At 40.7% G+C, this 16,683-nt stretch overlaps 1 protein-coding gene across 1 annotated transcript in view; it reads right to left on the bottom strand.

Annotated features, from left to right (window-relative positions):
• The window catches only part of crim1 (cysteine rich transmembrane BMP regulator 1 (chordin-like)), a 440,400-nt gene extending 428,014 nt beyond the window's left edge, over window positions 1-12,386 (bottom strand). Inside the window, exon 1 of the mRNA XM_002936373.5 lies at window positions 11,210-12,386. Coding sequence (XP_002936419.1) covers window positions 11,210-11,519 — 310 coding nt within the window. The 5' untranslated portion in view covers window positions 11,520-12,386. The remainder of the gene's footprint in view (window positions 1-11,209) is intronic.
• Between the last annotated feature and the right edge of the window lie 4,297 nt (window positions 12,387-16,683).

Raw genomic sequence — 16,683 nt, 5'->3', positions numbered from 1 at the left:
AGGAAGAGCTGTCTGTGAGCAAGTTCTCGTGCATGAGGTGCAATCAGATTTCTTTTATACGCACAAACTTTCTATCAAAGCAACCCGATTAAGCAGCTATTGTGCAGTCTAACAGATAAAATGGATAATAACATTCTGCTTCAGTGATGAATCTACTCAACCTCTATATAACCAACAGGGGACTCTCCCAGCATCCTCAGCTAGACATTGCCAGCACAACCTGATATCTATTAAGTCCCCTGTTGTCAATTTCCACAGCTGAGGATCATACACCTATTACAGGTATGAGATCCATTTTCCGTAAACCCATTATATGTAAAGTTCGGAATTATGCTAAAGCCATCTCCCATAGGCTCCATTATTAACAAATAATTCAAATTTTTAGAAATGATTTCTGTTTTCTCTGTAATAAAACAATACCATGTACTTGACCAAACTAAATATTATTAATCCTTATTGGAGGGAAAACAATTCTATTGAGTTTAAATAATATTTAAATGATTATTTATTTAGGTATGGAGATCAAAACTAGGATGGAGATCCCTTATCCGGAAAACCCCTGGTTCTGAGCATTCTAGATAACAGGTCCCATACCTGTAGTTGTAAACTTAAACCATCCAGGGAGTTATAAATCACTGATTTCCCTATTAAGCAGCAGATTAACGGCTAAACTTTAGCAAATAAACTACAACTTTTAGGACATTTTAGGAAATGTACTACAGGTATCAGACCCGATATCCGGAAACTGGTTCTCCAGAAAGTTCAGAATAATGGAAAGTGGAAATTATGTGCAACAATACCTTGCACTTGATCCTAACTAAGATATAATTAATCCTTATTGGTGACAAAACACTCCTATTCGGTTAAATTAACATTTAAAATTTTTTTTAGCAGATTTAAGGTATGGATATCCAAATTACAGAAAGATCCCTTATCCAGAAAACCCCAGGTCCTGAGCATTTTGGATAACAGGTCCCATAGCAGTACAATGTTAAATTAAGGTGATCACAGAATTATAAATGATATCAACCATATTGGATTTAAACAGACAACTGGTGTAGCACTTTTTCCAGGTGTTGATGTAAACCAACCTTGGGCAATAGATATTAATTAATATGCAAATTAATTTATTAACATAGGCAGATTTTTAATAATAATAAAAAAAAAAACTCACTTGGTTTTTAAACTGTTCTGGTTCTCTTGTAATCAGTTGTGCTCTGATTGGCTCTTTCTTCTTGTGGTTTTTCCAATCAGAGCACAGCTCTCTTGACAGACAGTAAAATTGACCATTTAAGGCACAGATGTAAGTAGGGCTGGGGAGATATTAGGGTGAAGACACACGGAGCTACTAGTAGCAGCTACTTGTAGTGGCTACTAAAATAGACAATGCTGATCATGTACCGATAACAGTCTCTTCATGTGTTTTAGCAGAGGCAATTCTCAGTATTGTCTATGGCAGGGTATTTTTTGGCGTTTAGTAGCCATGAAAAAGTAGCTGCTACTAGTAGCTCTGTGTGTCTTCACCCTTACAAACTGCAGAAATGAAGACTGAAAAGAAAAATCTGCAGGCTGTAAACTTTACCTCCCCAACTCTGAACTCCCACAGTTACTATACTGTATATGTTCTTAAGGCTGAATCAATTACTAAAATTAAAAGTTTTTTTGTCATATATCCCTGTCACCTTTCTCCAGTCCTAAATTAACCCCTGAAAAAGCTAATTGTGCTTTTATATATTTGTACTTGTTGTTTTTTACACTTCCTTTTTTTCACTTTTGTCACTGTTATGTTCATTTCTAGTTAGTTACAGTGGAGCCCTCATGAGACTGCATAGCTGGGAAACAAACCATTGCTGTGTATCAGTGCCAATGTTATAGTGCGAGGGCCTGAATATCTACCATCAGTACCCACTGAATCTCACTGCATATAATGTGCTTGCTTTGTAACTATAGACTGCATTCCACTGTATATAATGTGCCTGGGATGTCAGTGTCTACTTGCCTCTCTCTCTATAAAACTAACTAAAACAAATTTAAGCTAACTGATCACAAACACAAATGGATGGAGAACCCCTCACAGAAGTACATTTATGAATACTTTTACAGCATTTTACAGTGAAAAAAGCACTCCCACCTGTACTTTTGCACAGTATCCCTGGAAAGTGGGAACCACAAGAGGTAGTTGGGAGTTTCATTAGCTTTAGGTTAGTCAATGTATGGCCCATCTTTTGCCTCAACAAACAAAAAAGTCACTCTCCGCCTATGCCTATGAGTCTATTTGGGAATTTCTGGATCCAAAAATTATGAATTTAGAAGATTCTTGGTTTATTAATTTGCGATGTCCAACTTGTAGTTCTTCAGCTGGATATTGGTAGGTGATATAAGCAAAAGGGCTATGGCAGACAGCCATATCAAACATCAAATCTTGCAAAATCTGTTTTATTACCACCATAAGGAAGGCCCTGAGTGCAACTCCTGCCATGACTGACAGTCACAAGAAATTTGTTCTTTTCTACTTTATAACTTACAGGGATAGTGTAATACGATCCTATAGAAAATCAGACAACATTTTAATTAGACTCCATTGAAACCTGCATGTGTTCAGATTATACTAATGCTTTATATTGTTTTGTCAATGCAGTGACATGCACCCTCGTGTAGCTAAAGCCTGTAGGTTAAATACAATTCCCTATCTGATCTGTTTAGCTGTTCTTTTTTGTTCTCCTAAACCTAGTTAAAGGAACAGTAACACCAAAAAATGAAAGTGTTTTAAAGTAATTAAAATATAATGTACAGTTACCCTGCGCTGGTAAAACTGGTAAGTTTGCAACAGAAACACTACTATAGTTTATATAAATGAGCTGCTATGTCAACACGGGGGCAGCCATTGAAGCTGGGAAAAAGGAGAAAAGGCACAGGTTACATAGCAGATAACAGATAAGCTTTGTAGAATATAATGGGGTTTTATCTGTTATCTGCTAAGTAACCTGTGCCTTTTCTCCTGTAAATGGCTGCCCCCATGGCTACACAGAAGCTTTATTATATAAACCATAGTAGTCTTTCTAAGGAAAACACACCAGTTGTACCAGTGCAGGGCAGCAGTACATTATATAGTAATTACTTTTATACACTTTCATTTTTTGGTGTTACTGTCCCTTTAAATATCACATCTTAGGGCTCTGGCACACGGGGAGATTAGTCGCCCGCGACAAATCTCCCTGTTCGCGGGCGACTAATCTCCCCGAATTGCCATCCCACCAGCGAAAATGTAAGTCACCGGTGAGATGGCACACGCTGCGCAGGCGATTTCGGCAAATCGCCGAAGTTGCCTCGCGAGGCATTTTCGGCGATTTGCCAAATCGCGCCGCCGCGTGTGCCATCCCACCGGCAACTTACATTTTCGCCGGTGGGATGGCAACTGATGGCAACTCGGGGAGATTAGTCGCCCGCGAACAGGGACATTTGTCGCGGACGACTACTCTCCCCGTGTGCCAGAGCCCTTATGCATGACTATGGAACCAAAGGGAGATTTCAGGGAAATATTATTTCTTAGAGACTGATTGGCCTTAAGATTTGTTGCATATATTTGTATTTCAAGGGTTACAAAATTCACATTTCACAAACTGACTTCTGTGCCACAGTTTAACTGCATGCTATGGTTGTCCACGTATAATATTGGCCCCCTCTATATCTGCAGAACCTCTAGAACTAAACTCTATACTTCTGGGTCGCCAGTAGCCATTGGCCTCCTAGCTCTATTTTACAACGTATGACTATTTGTCCAAGCATTATTGCGTTAGGGTTGCCACCTTTTCTGGTACAAAATATCAGCCATTCTATAATTTTTTTATACCATTGGCATAAAGCATAATTTTTACAGACCAGGCCATTAATATACAGTACAGCAAGGTAGCATTCAAATTGGGTAGGATTTATGCACCAATGACTTTTATCCTAAGTGTCTTATCACCCTAGAAACTCTTTTAGGGTGATGTCACATGGGGCACAGGATATCTCCTCTCCCCTGGGTGATGATACCCATTCACATTACTTGGAATTGCTTAATGTAAAAAACATTCTCTCTTTGCATTTTTCAGTGACTGTCCAGGATCGCCACATGTAATACATTTTACATACAGCAATTTCAAGTAATGCAAAGGGGCAGGTATTTTCGGCGCTACATGGCCCACCGGAGAGGAGGTCTCCTGCAAAGCAATAAAGCACCCCATTTAACAGGGCCCATAGGGCACAGGTAAGGCCAAAGGCTGACCTTAATGAAACAGGGGCTGCACGGCTCCAACAGATCAAAACACATTCAAAATGGATTGCATTGGAATTATATAGCTTAGAGGCTGTGTCCATTCAGATCACTGCACATTATACAAACAAAATAAGATAAAGTAACACATCTGCACTTTCATTCCATATTTTCAGTGGAATGTTATCCAGATTAATAACATGGATCATAAATCGTGGATATAAATCAGAAGCTAATCCAGAGTTAGGCTGTGAGAGGATGTACCTGTTGGATCAGGATGCTTTAGAACTGATATAAATGCCAGGACAGTTACAGCTCCCTCCACCAAACTGTTCAGTGCACTTGACAAACTGCACTGAGAAACTGCTAAAACTCAACAAATCTACTGAGCCCACACATTCAGTTTCTTTATTAGCACTGACTTTTGCTACATGCCCCTTTTAAACGTTTGTTAACATTTTAACAATTGTTTTAAGCAATAGTTTTTATAGCTCCATGTCTCTGGTAATACAGAGAAAGCTAAACTCTGAGAATCAGTACATTCAGGAGAATGGTCTATGGAGGATTCCAGTTGTTTACTGCATACCCATGTTTCTGTTTATATGCCCTATGGAGGGTTAAACAGCTTCTCTCCAGCCCTGAACAAACAAACACATATAAGCCAGTCTCCCTGCCTCTGTTTATTGGTTCACTGCGATGTGTTATGTACTGGAATTCTTTATTAGCATATATATGTTTGTATTGCACAAAATGTGCCTGCGGAGTTCTGGTTGATGTAACACCCTCTTAGAATTTTAAGTAAATATTTACTTCAGAGAATTTTAACAACTTACTTTGCCATTTTATCCCTTTTTCAGAACAACATATACCTTACTCTTCTTGATTATATATGTGGTGCCAGAATGGTTAAAAGATTATAATAATAAACACTGTCCAAAAGAGCTTACAATCTAAGATCCCTATCACAATCATACAACACATGCACAGAGCCATATTTTATATAGACACCCCAGGGCAAGTGTCTAGGGGCTAGTGTCTATTGAAATCTTCCCCAGCTCCTGTGGGAAGATGAGGGGGGTAACCCTTCCTCTGAAGATGGGTGCAACAAAGGCTCTCGATGAGGGGGTGAGGGAAGTTTTACCAGCAGCCATTTAACTCTTCTGTTCCCAGAGGCAACCCAAGTAGACAGATGAACAGACATCATTAACATGACAAAGTGAAGAGAGGAACTAGGGTAGCCTGATGTCTCTGCCCTCAGCAGCACTTGGTTCATATCAATTTGGGGACAGATATATAAAGCATTACTAATATTGGTAATATGTTACAATCTTTAACAAGCAAACTTCTAGGACACCCTCACTAAGCAGTAGTACTGTAAGCTGGGTTTCTCCTTTGCAAGAATGCAGCATCCCAGGCCAAGTTTGGGCAGCTGAAATTCCATTAATCAGTTGCTTGAGGGGTCAAAAAATATCTATTTTTATGTATAAAGCTTGAGTTGTTGAATTAACATAAGTCACACCCTTATCAGCCATGGCCCCACCATATGAAAATAAACCCACCTTTGAAGGGTTCTGCAGATACAAAATCACTTTCTATAAACAAAAAGAGGTTTCAATAGTCATAAGCTGCCTATACATTAAAATAAGTTTAGCAGTCACCAAATGAGCAGATCTTGCCCTGATATGCCTCGTGGTGGGCAATATTGGATCACAATGACGGAGATATGGGCCTTTGCACCGAGGACCACATCAACAAGCTGATGCAGTCATTGCTCCAAAGAGATTTTTATATCCGTCCAATCGATATCTGGCCGATTTTTGCCCAGATATTCATCAGGTTGGCCTGTTGGAGAGCCGCATACACAGGCAGATCAACTGCTGACTAATGGAGCTGAATGGGCAGCTAAAATCTGCCTGTGTATGGCCACCTATAGAGGCATATTTATTAACACTAGAGACAAACATCATAGCAACCAATCAGATCTTTTCATTTGTTTTCTAACTTGTAGGTGACTGTTCATATCTAATTCCTGATTGGTGGCTATAGACCTGATTGGTCTGTCTCAAATGTTAAATACTTCCTTTTATGTCACACTGTGCTATAAAAGCAAATGTACCCTCTATAAGCATAAGACTGTTCTTTCATTTACTTTCCCATCGCTTCCTGTGTGAATAGAGCACTGCTCCTCTGCATGCTTGTATTAGGGTGAAGACACATGGAGCTACTAGTAGCAGCTTTTTGTCGTGGCTACTTAAATAGACAATGCTGATCTTTTACTGATAATTGACTCTATGGGGCAGATTTACCAAAACACGAATTCGAATCCCAAATGGGAAAAATTCGGATTGGAAACGAAAATATCGCGACATTTTCGTCGCCGCCACAACGTTTCGTATTTTTTGTGACTTTTTCACCGCGACTTTTTCGTATTGAACGATCGTAAATGGCGGGAAAACCTTTCCGACTTTGCATGATTTTGGAAGCCTCCCATAGGACTCAATGGCACTCTGCAGCTTTAACCTGGCCCAAGGAAAGTCACAATACCGAAGCTTGAATGAATCCAAAACTTTCATACTCAGCGCAACAATACGATTTTTTTGCGGCGGCGACGAAAAAGTTGCAAAAAATACGTGCAAGATACGAAAAAGTGCAATGGCGACGAAGAAGTCGCAAAAATACCGATCATTATGAAAAAAACGCATTTGGAGCGTTTGTGGTTTAGTAAATGTGCCCCTATGTATGTTTTAGCAAAAGCAATTCTCAAGTAATGTCTATGGCACGTTATTTTCCGGTGTTTAGTAGCCGTTACAAGTAGCTGCTACTAAGTACTAAGTTACTAAGTAACTGTAGGTGGAAGGTTTACTATTTGGCTTTCCTTGGCGTTTACCATCCCATAGCTTACTGTGTACACACAACACTGCATACTTATATTTATTCAAATGAGTAACTGTACCATACAGCTTCTCCTGGCGGTGAAATCTATAGAAATACAGAAATATACAGCAGTCAAGAAACAATGCAACTTGTGGACTTTCTCTAATGTCTTATCCAAAGAGAGCAGTCAACAATCAGGATTCACTAGCCCAATATGTAAGTTAGCAAGCCAGCACTGAGATTCCGAGACACTGGGGGCATGAAAGAGGCAAACAGGTAACCTATATAAAAGCAAAAGGCACACTGCATGCATGTATTCAAACCCTTCTCTGCTTTACTAGCAGATTTGGCAATGCTGAAGTTAAGCTGTACGCCAGCAGATGAGCTAAGGATGCCTTGCTCCTAGGCAGACAGATTAATAATGGCCTGCTCCAGACAGACAGGTAACGTACGCCGGCTGACGAGCAACAGGGCTTCACAGACACATCGGAATTGCTGGGGGCAGGCAAGGTTTGCACTCCAAGGGCTGTACAGTAGCAGATGGGCTATCAATGCCACATCTCAGCACTTTCTTATACAATAAAAGCCGCGCTTAATGGATAGCGCTGTTCTAAAAAGATGACAAAGTAGGTTAATAAGACCAGGCGAAATTGCAATTGGACACGTGCAGTATAATCAGATGCCTCGCAACGGCCTACTGCATTTGGACTCTTCTTATAAAGATTTTGTTATAGAATCAATGCAGGAACGACACTAAGCAGCAATATCATGGAAAAGATGTATGTGCAAGACAAAGCTAAACAGAAAATATGGGCTGCCCTTTCTCCTCTAAATCCAGGAAAGTAAATGATATTCAGCAGTGGATGAAGAATGAGTCTTTCTCTGTCCACTGCACACTGAAATTGCCTTTAGCCTGAAAGATCAAGAGGGTGGAAAAGCAGGAAAAGTGCAGTGAAAATCAGAATTAAACATCTGTCAGTGGAACCTCTGGAGACTGCACCTACTCAGATACACGAAGCACCGGCCTCCATATGAATTCAGCTAGAAGATACTATCAGGCGGTTCCTACCTGAAGCAGTTAGAGTTACTGTCTGGGCGTAAAGCTTAAATTGACTTTGTTTCTATGTTTAACCCTGGCTTACTCTCCTGCACTTTAATGAGAGACAACATTACAACAGATACAGTGCAGGGATTCAAAAATTACATTCCTCCTATAGGGTTAACATTTATTATGATTTATAGAATTATTTGTTATATTTGAATCAATCTGTATATATAGGAAAACTTTGTCTTACTTGGATCAGTAGACACAGGTATCGATATCCATCACAATACTTATACAATATGATTTAACACTAATTTGTACTGACTTATTAAGCAGTGATCCATATTTGAAATCCATCTTGGATTTTACCATTGGAGCTTACAATCTAATTTTCCTGTTGTGGACACAAAATCTCTTTTGAAGTGTGCTGCCCAGAAAGAAACCCAAATGCACCATATGCCACCATGCTCAAAAGATACAACTGTACTAGTCAGCACAGTGGTGGAGTGTTTAGCATTGCAGTCTTGAAGTACTGGGGTCCTAGGTTTGATTCCAGCCAGCGCAATATCCGCTGAAGTTTCTATGTTCAACCTGAATGTGTGGGTTTCCTCCCACATCTCAAAAACAGGCTGTTTAATTGTACCTGATGAAACTGACCATAATGAATGTGACAGTAGATTGCAAGCTCCACTGGGGCAGAGATGCACTGCAGAACATGCTAGTGCTATATAAAGGATAATAATACTGAATTATTAATAAGCCACCAGAACCTTATCAGCTATACAGGGGTTTTATGCAAAACTGTGTATGTTTACCATGGATAACGTTGGTCACAAACAATTAAAGCTCTAATTTAGCCAGTGATGGACAATTTGTTACATGTATTTGTCATGAAAGATCCATATGTTTTCATAATTATTATTAGATAAGCCTGAAGCACCTACGCATGAATGGGGAGCTTCACACAGCAGTCAGGAAGCATCCATATGTCATAAGTCTCACTTAGTATTATTAGAAAATCCTAAAACACCTACATCCTTGAGCGAATACCACATCCAGGAAACTGGCAAGATGTTTACATTCTGCATATTTTACTGGGCTATTTCAATTTAGAAAGGGAAGGGGAAAGGCTAAGCAACGTTAGGCTGATGCACAAAACTGCTACAATGTTTATATGTGAGATGCGTGCTATGCTACATAATCTGTCAAAACAGATACTATCATTTGTTAGGTAGACTGGGGCAGGGAAACCGTTGGGAGAAAGGAATACGTGGGTAAATTGTATGCACAAGGACCCATGCCTTCTCAGATGAATTCTCTACACAAGGCAAGCTAATTGAGAGTCACGGGATCCCGGCTCAGCCAGTCATCACAGAACAAGATCACACAGACTGATTCTAGGAAACTTCAATACATTGCAGCTGCCCCCTCATTGAATGTGTTATTGCTCTGCTAACCTAAACTACCGGAAAGTGATCCTAATCCTCTTTGTAACTCGCTGTATCTATGTCACTGTCTGGAACGACTTTGGCAAACGCTCACATACCCTTTTGGGATTCACTTCAGCCTGTAAATGCTTCTCCCCTTTCACTGACCACAAGCTCACTCTCCTTAGATCTAATAGGGCTGTAGCACTTCCTAAGTACATGATATATCTCCCTTCAATAAAACTCCCCACAGGACTATGTGTCACATATACTGCAAAGTGCTTTATATTCTCCAGGGCAACTTCTATGTGGTACCAACATTAACGTAGGAGGCAACTTTCCTGCCATGCAAGCCATTTGTTTCTGCCCTATTAGTCGCTTCTACCACCCTATACCCTGCACCCTTCTGTACATATAAGCCTTACAGATACTGCCACAGAACTGGAGGTACATTTTACTACCAAGTCACATTTTGTTAGTTTGGTATCACAACTATGCTGGATAATTTAAGAAACCTTATTTTAAATGCCATGAGCCATAGACCTATAAACCATGTGTGTGTTCTATTATTCAGAAAGCTTTCAAATATAGAACCCCACCCCCTCATCTAGAAAACCCCCAGTCCAAAGTATTCCACATTATACATCCCATACCTGTATTACAGATCAGATATTTAGGGTTTTATTTCAGTTGGCAATATCAGTAACACTGGGCATGAATTAAAACCCTGTTTGGGATATAATCGATGCTCCTCTTAACCTTGATCCTCACTAATTGCTGCGCTCAGCCATGTACTGTATCCAACTAGAACTATGTACATTATATACAGTCACACAGACAGAGTGCTACATGGTTTTACATAATTGTGCAATAAGTCATTTGGCAAATTTCATTCTAAAAAGCAGATTAAAAGACTGGATGTGAACGAGTCCTAAAGCTTCTTTAGTATTTAAGCATTTTAAGGCAGTTTTATCAGGCCTTCTACCCTGTCACGTGGAGAGACCTGTTCAGGCAAGTAACTGTATCTGAGACACATAACTGAACTCTAAGAGCAGTTCTGTGCCATTTACATCAGTAGAAACTAGAAACTATTGGAGAAACTTGTTTTGTTCTTAATCACAACCACCAGTGTGAACAGGCACATAGAAACTCATTTAATCAAATTCATAAGATGCTGGGCAATCCTTGGAACCTGGATGCATTGGAACAGTGGTGGCAACAGTGACCCTCCAGCTGTCACTAAATCAACTGCTGAAAAGTAGCAGGTAGAACAGATCCCTGTCACCAAGTAAAACAACTTTTACCAGACTCATGTTCTGCTACTTAAATCGCAAATGCTAGATAATAAAGCATGAATTAATGATGTGACAGGCTCTTACATCCCCACATCTGTAGGATAGCAGAGCCCAGGCAAAGCTATAAATCTTCTGCCACCTGCAGTTAGTGGAATAAAAAAAAAAATTAGATATTGTTAATTATGCATGCTGCCTGCAGTGACAACTCGGGGTTGTCGCATGGGTTAACCCTCTCAGTGAAACTCAGAACACGGGGTTCTGCCAACCTTTCCCGGCAGTGAATAGGGTGATGATGCCAGGGCAAGTGCCATACCTTCGCAAACCCCCACTTCATATTCTGTAATGGAGTCGCCATTAAGCGGGGGGCGGATGACACAGCGCAGACCCCTGTCGCAGGCTCCATGAAGCCCATAGACTCCCCCGCAGCTCTCGTTCTTCTGCCTGGCGCACATGAAGCAGCAGCCGCAGATGCCCTGCACTATACTCCCCGGGCAATTCTTGGGTTCCTCGCATTTGGATTCGTCGCAGGGCAAGCAGACCAAAGCCCAGCCGGACGCTGGCAGCAGCGTCAAAACCACAAGAAGCAGGAGCCACAGACGCAGCAACTTCCCCGGCAGGTACATCCTTCCTCCGCGATTAGCAGCCCCGATGGGCAGATTAACCAGAAACAGAAGGTATCAACAGCCTTCCCTGTTTATATTCCAACTGAGTGGGGTGTCCCAATGCAGAAATACCTGGAGCCGAGAAAATTGACCTAGAGCCAAAGTTTCCTGAAATCAGATGTCCATCCCAAATCCAAGCGGGCATCCAGAGGGGATGCGACAGTCGGACTAGACTGGGAAATACCCCAGGAGTAGCATGATTATGGTTATTATACGCGCAGAGCCCCCGATCGCTACCATTTACAATAAATACAGAGAAAAGTTTCACTGGAGCGGAGTTTTGCGACAACTTCCCTCAGGTCGAAAAATCCAGACGCAATCCAGCGCTCCGGCGCGTCTCCCTTTATCCTGCGATCAAAGTTCTTTCCCTCCTTCCTCCTCTTTCATTGGAAGCGGAAAAAAATTCCTCCCGGTGATATCCCTGTGTACGAACAGGGCAGCCAAGGATAATAGAAACAATGGGCAACTAAGAAGCACCAGGCAACAGGTCCGATAAAATCGCTGAAAGCTGAGATCAAGAAGATCGCACTCCCTGCGCCCTGCCTGTCATGCTCCTTCTTCTTCTTACTTTTCTCCTCTCTCTTGTTTATCGCTCTTGGAAAAAAAGCGCAGCCCCAAGCCGCTCACGCTTTCTCCTCCTTCATCGCTGCATCACAAGCAAGACAACTCCCCCAGCCCAAATCGCAGTTCTAATTGGAACGTTCCCCGTCCCGACGATCCGCCCAGCCGCTCCACATATGGAACTGGACAAGTTCAGACTCTGTAGCAGTTCCCTGGATTCAGTAGCCCAGTAAGCAGCGGGGCAGCAAGACGTGTTCTCTCCAGTAGTTGCTACAGCTCACTAGAGTCGCACACGCAGCTTCCTCTCTAGGTAGTTTCTGATGCATCTGACGCTTTCTCTTGCGTCACACGATTGATCCGCTGCAGCCGCAAACCTGCCAGAGATTTTTCTGCTGAGGGATCGAAACCTAATTTGTAGTTACAGGAAACTGCGATGCGATCCGTTTATAAGATACAGCAAGGAAAGTAAAGAATGCAAATGGGGACGCGACATTTAATGCGACTCACGCACCTAATTGCGAACCATAGAATGTGACCCTGACTTTGACAGACAAAGAACACCCTTATCTGCGCATAGATACAATAAAAATGTAGACAAGATCTGGTCCATGGGAAAAAGGGAAATAATTGGCTTGAGTGATACAAGTATTAGATGATTCGACATGTAGGGAGGATATAATACGGAATAGTTATGACCTAGTATAAAGTCTGCTGTGAAATAATACAGAAATGTCGATTTTATTGAATTTTGCCAGGTAGGATATATGAAGGGAAAATGATTAAATACTGAGGCTCACAGCTTAATTTGTCTTGGGAATATTACCATTTTGTCTTTATGATCCCAATGGGACCCAGAGTGAAGCTCAATCTCTCTCATATGGCCATTAATATTCACTGCAATATCCATACATACCTCATTTAATAGTTGTTTAACGATACTAAAGTATTTGGCTGGCAAATGTGTGCGGAGCCATCGAGTCTTACGTAATGTTTCAACATTGATCAGTTCTGACTGCAGAATAAAGGTGTTAGGCAGTCAGAAAAACACGCCTTGTATCGATTTGGTTAAGAAATTGCTGTAACTGTAAAGGCTGTGGGTTCCTGTTGGAAAAGGCTCACTGTACTGTTCTTTATTCAACCCAGTTGTGCTTCTGCCACCCACAGGATGATAGTGGAATGAAGGAAACAGTTGCTTAGATTTAATCTGCATTTTCTGCTTTGGTAGAATTGAGATATATTAACCCATTAACATCAGGAGATGTGTTTACTGGATCTCTGAATGACAGCTCTCACAATGTCAGGTTTCCTGGAGGTCGGAATGTAGGGGTTGGCAAAGGTATGTAAGTCACAGTTTGCCAGTCACTCCTAGAATTATATCTTTATTATATTAGTAAGTAATTTAATAAGTGATTTAAAGCACCAACATAGCCCTAGGCACTGAACAGTAGAAGGGTGTATAGATTAAACATACATTACATACAAATATTGACCAATACATGTGTAAAAAATGTCTTTGCTCAACAGAGCTTCTAGAACTATCTAAAATGTAGAGGTCAGTGGACACCCACCACTTTTACAACATTCTGTTCATCCTTATTAGTAGCTGCACTCTATATAAGTGTGCAGATCAGACAGTCTCGATATGTGTAAAGACAATGCCATACAGGGCTGATTCTCAGCCTGCGGATAAACACGGTGAGAATTAGCCCCTACGCTGGCATCAGCCTAACCCTGTGACTGCACCCTGAGCCATTGCGTCAGTCCAGGTGAAGGCAGACAGAGTGCATTTTAGCACCAAAACGAATACTTGCATATTTCGGTGCCAAAATCCACTGTGCATGCCTGTGCTTGGGCTACAGCAGTGGTACTGGGTGCAGTCACAGGGTTAGGCTAATGCCAGAGTAGGGGCTGATTCATTTTGGTACCTCCCCAGTGATTTTACCTTTCTTTCTCCTTTAAGCCTAAGGGCACATGATGCAGGCACAGAAAAGTGAATCCACTCCCATTCCATTTCATGTAGCTTTACTAAAAAGCACAGTGTCGGCCCTTGTGCAGCTATTCTGAGTGGATTTTGGCACGAAAATGCTTTACTTCTCCTGCGTACAAAATGCAGGCAGGGAAAACAGGATCATCTGCATTGTGTGGCCTTGGCCTTAGGCTGATGGCACATGTGGAGTTAAATCTGTGCTACCGCAGGTAACTGATCTCTTGAAAATGCTTTTCTACCGACAATAACATAAATTGCAAGCGGAAAAACATATGAGTGGCTTAGGCTTTCTGAAGTCGCCCAAAGTTGCCTTGTGAATACATTACAAATAATTTTAAAATAGTTTAAAAATGAATGAATGTATATTGTAAATTTGCTTTGAATTTCATTTTATATCTTTAGGCAGAATCATGTTTATATAATTCTAGCCAGGAATGTCCTTTCCATAAGGAAAAGCAAGTAACTCATCTCTTGAATCAGACAACAGGAAATGTATGTATGAGGGCAGGGAGATCTCTGGTAGCTCAGCCCTACAAGCTATTTCTCTCCTCCCACTTTCAGCTCTCCTGCAGGCAGTCCTGGCATGCCCATGTATTTCTCTCATATTTTCCTGGCTATAATATACTGCCCATGAAAGCTTGCCTTGTTATTTGGTGCAGGCAGCCGTCTCAGACAGAACGCGCCAAGGGCTACAAATTGCCACAAAAAATGCCAAAATATCACACAATTGCAATGCAAGAAAGTTTAAGTGCTCATTTGCACTGAACTAAAAGTTCAACTTTAGTAATACTGGCAGCCAGCAGAGATTGGCTAAACAGTTCTGTTTTAAGCAGCAAAATGCCCACCCATGCTCCTGGCAGGCATATGTAACATCACACGTGGGCATTATATGAAATAGCCCAAGTGTATTGCTTACCTCACAAGGTCCAGAGAGTGCATCACAGAGCATTCCAAGGCCTAAGAATTGTCCAATCTGCTTGCAAGGCAAGAAATATCCCACATGGTGAAACTTATAGCTCAGAATTCCTTAGTGTGGATTACTTATGGCAGCAAAGGTATACATTATTACTCAACAAAGATATGCTGCATTGAGGAGGATGTAGTGCAGGCTGGAGTGTAATTGTCCCTCCCAAGAAATGGTAAAGAACCCAACTTTCATGCTTTGTCTATAATCTTCGCAGAGCTAGGTTGGCACAAGGGTCTGCATGTTGCACATCTCACAGAGCAGAGCAAGGCGCATGGGTATTCAGACTCTCAAGTTTCAACTGCCTACTTTCCCAGGTTTTGTATAATTGGTGGGCTGCCATCTCAGATGGTAGGTTTGTGAGGGAGGATATCAGTAAGTAACGGAATGTATTGGGTTGTTAAAATGACTTGCTGTTCATTAGTCATGATTCTACTACATAGTGTAATAGCTAGGCCAAGATGGCTACTTCATTGTCCTTCTATGTATGTACCTTATGATTTGATTTCTATATATCTTTTGTACAAGAAAGGCAAAGTAATAACGTTCCTTAGAGAGTTGTACAGTAGGTACCCTGTGAATTTTTAATACTGCATTGTGCATTTTAAAGGAATTCCATCAAGGGAAACAAACTTTTACAAAATGCATCAGTTAATAGCGCTCCTCCAGCAAAATTCTGCTTTGAAATCCATTTTCAAAAGCTCAAACAGAATTTTTAATATTTAATTTATTTCATTTTGAAATCTGAAATGGGGCTAGACATGTTCTTAGATTCCCATGTGCCCTCATCCATGTGACATTTGTTCTGTTGGAGAAATATAATTCCCCTCCTTTCCTACCCAGTTGTAGAACAACAACTGCTTTGCTAAAAATGTCCCCATGCCCCACCTAGTGGTAGATATAAGAATATCACTTAAAGTGATACTGACACTAAGAAACTACTCTCCAAAATATGAATATATACTGTATTTAAATTTACCTATAGATCATTTCTTACTAATAGATTTGCTTTTGTAAGTAATTGTTACTTGAAGTTCCTAAACCTTACTGTCTCTTTTCAACCTGTCAGTTAAAGCTTCTAATGCTAACGGACTACTGCTGCGCAAATATGGCCGCCCCCTCATAGAGGAACATAGGGGTTGAATATGTAATGTAAAAGCATCAGGCAAATAGCTTTATGGTAAAATTATAAATAGCATCCTAAGACAATGTTATGACAGATGTAAAAAATATTTAATTTGTGGTTTCAGTATCTCTTTAATAGTAAAACACAAAAAAATTAGTCCAGCTAATTTCTCCAATTACACTGAGTAGGAGAAACAATAGCTTATCTGAAAGCAGTTCCATTGGGAAGTGCTGGCTCTTTCTGAAAGCTCAGGATCAGGCACTGATATGGCTGCCTAAACACTAGTATTACTTAAATTATCTTCAATGTACAGTGTAACATAATACTAAAAATATACCATAATGTGCATAATAATTGTTTTATATTATATTACAAACACTATGGCACAAATGACAAAATACTGAATTGTATGTTCCATTGGTGTTTGAGTTGCTGTTCTTTGCAAAACATATATTAACTGCACACAAAGGAAAAACTGTATGTGCAG

This window comes from Xenopus tropicalis, chromosome 5 (genome assembly GCF_000004195.4).
Source record: "Xenopus tropicalis strain Nigerian chromosome 5, UCB_Xtro_10.0, whole genome shotgun sequence".
Lineage (NCBI taxonomy): Eukaryota > Metazoa > Chordata > Amphibia > Anura > Pipidae > Xenopus > Xenopus tropicalis.
The sequence above is the reverse complement of the archived record's forward strand: the minus strand, read 5'-3'. Positions and strand labels throughout refer to the sequence as shown.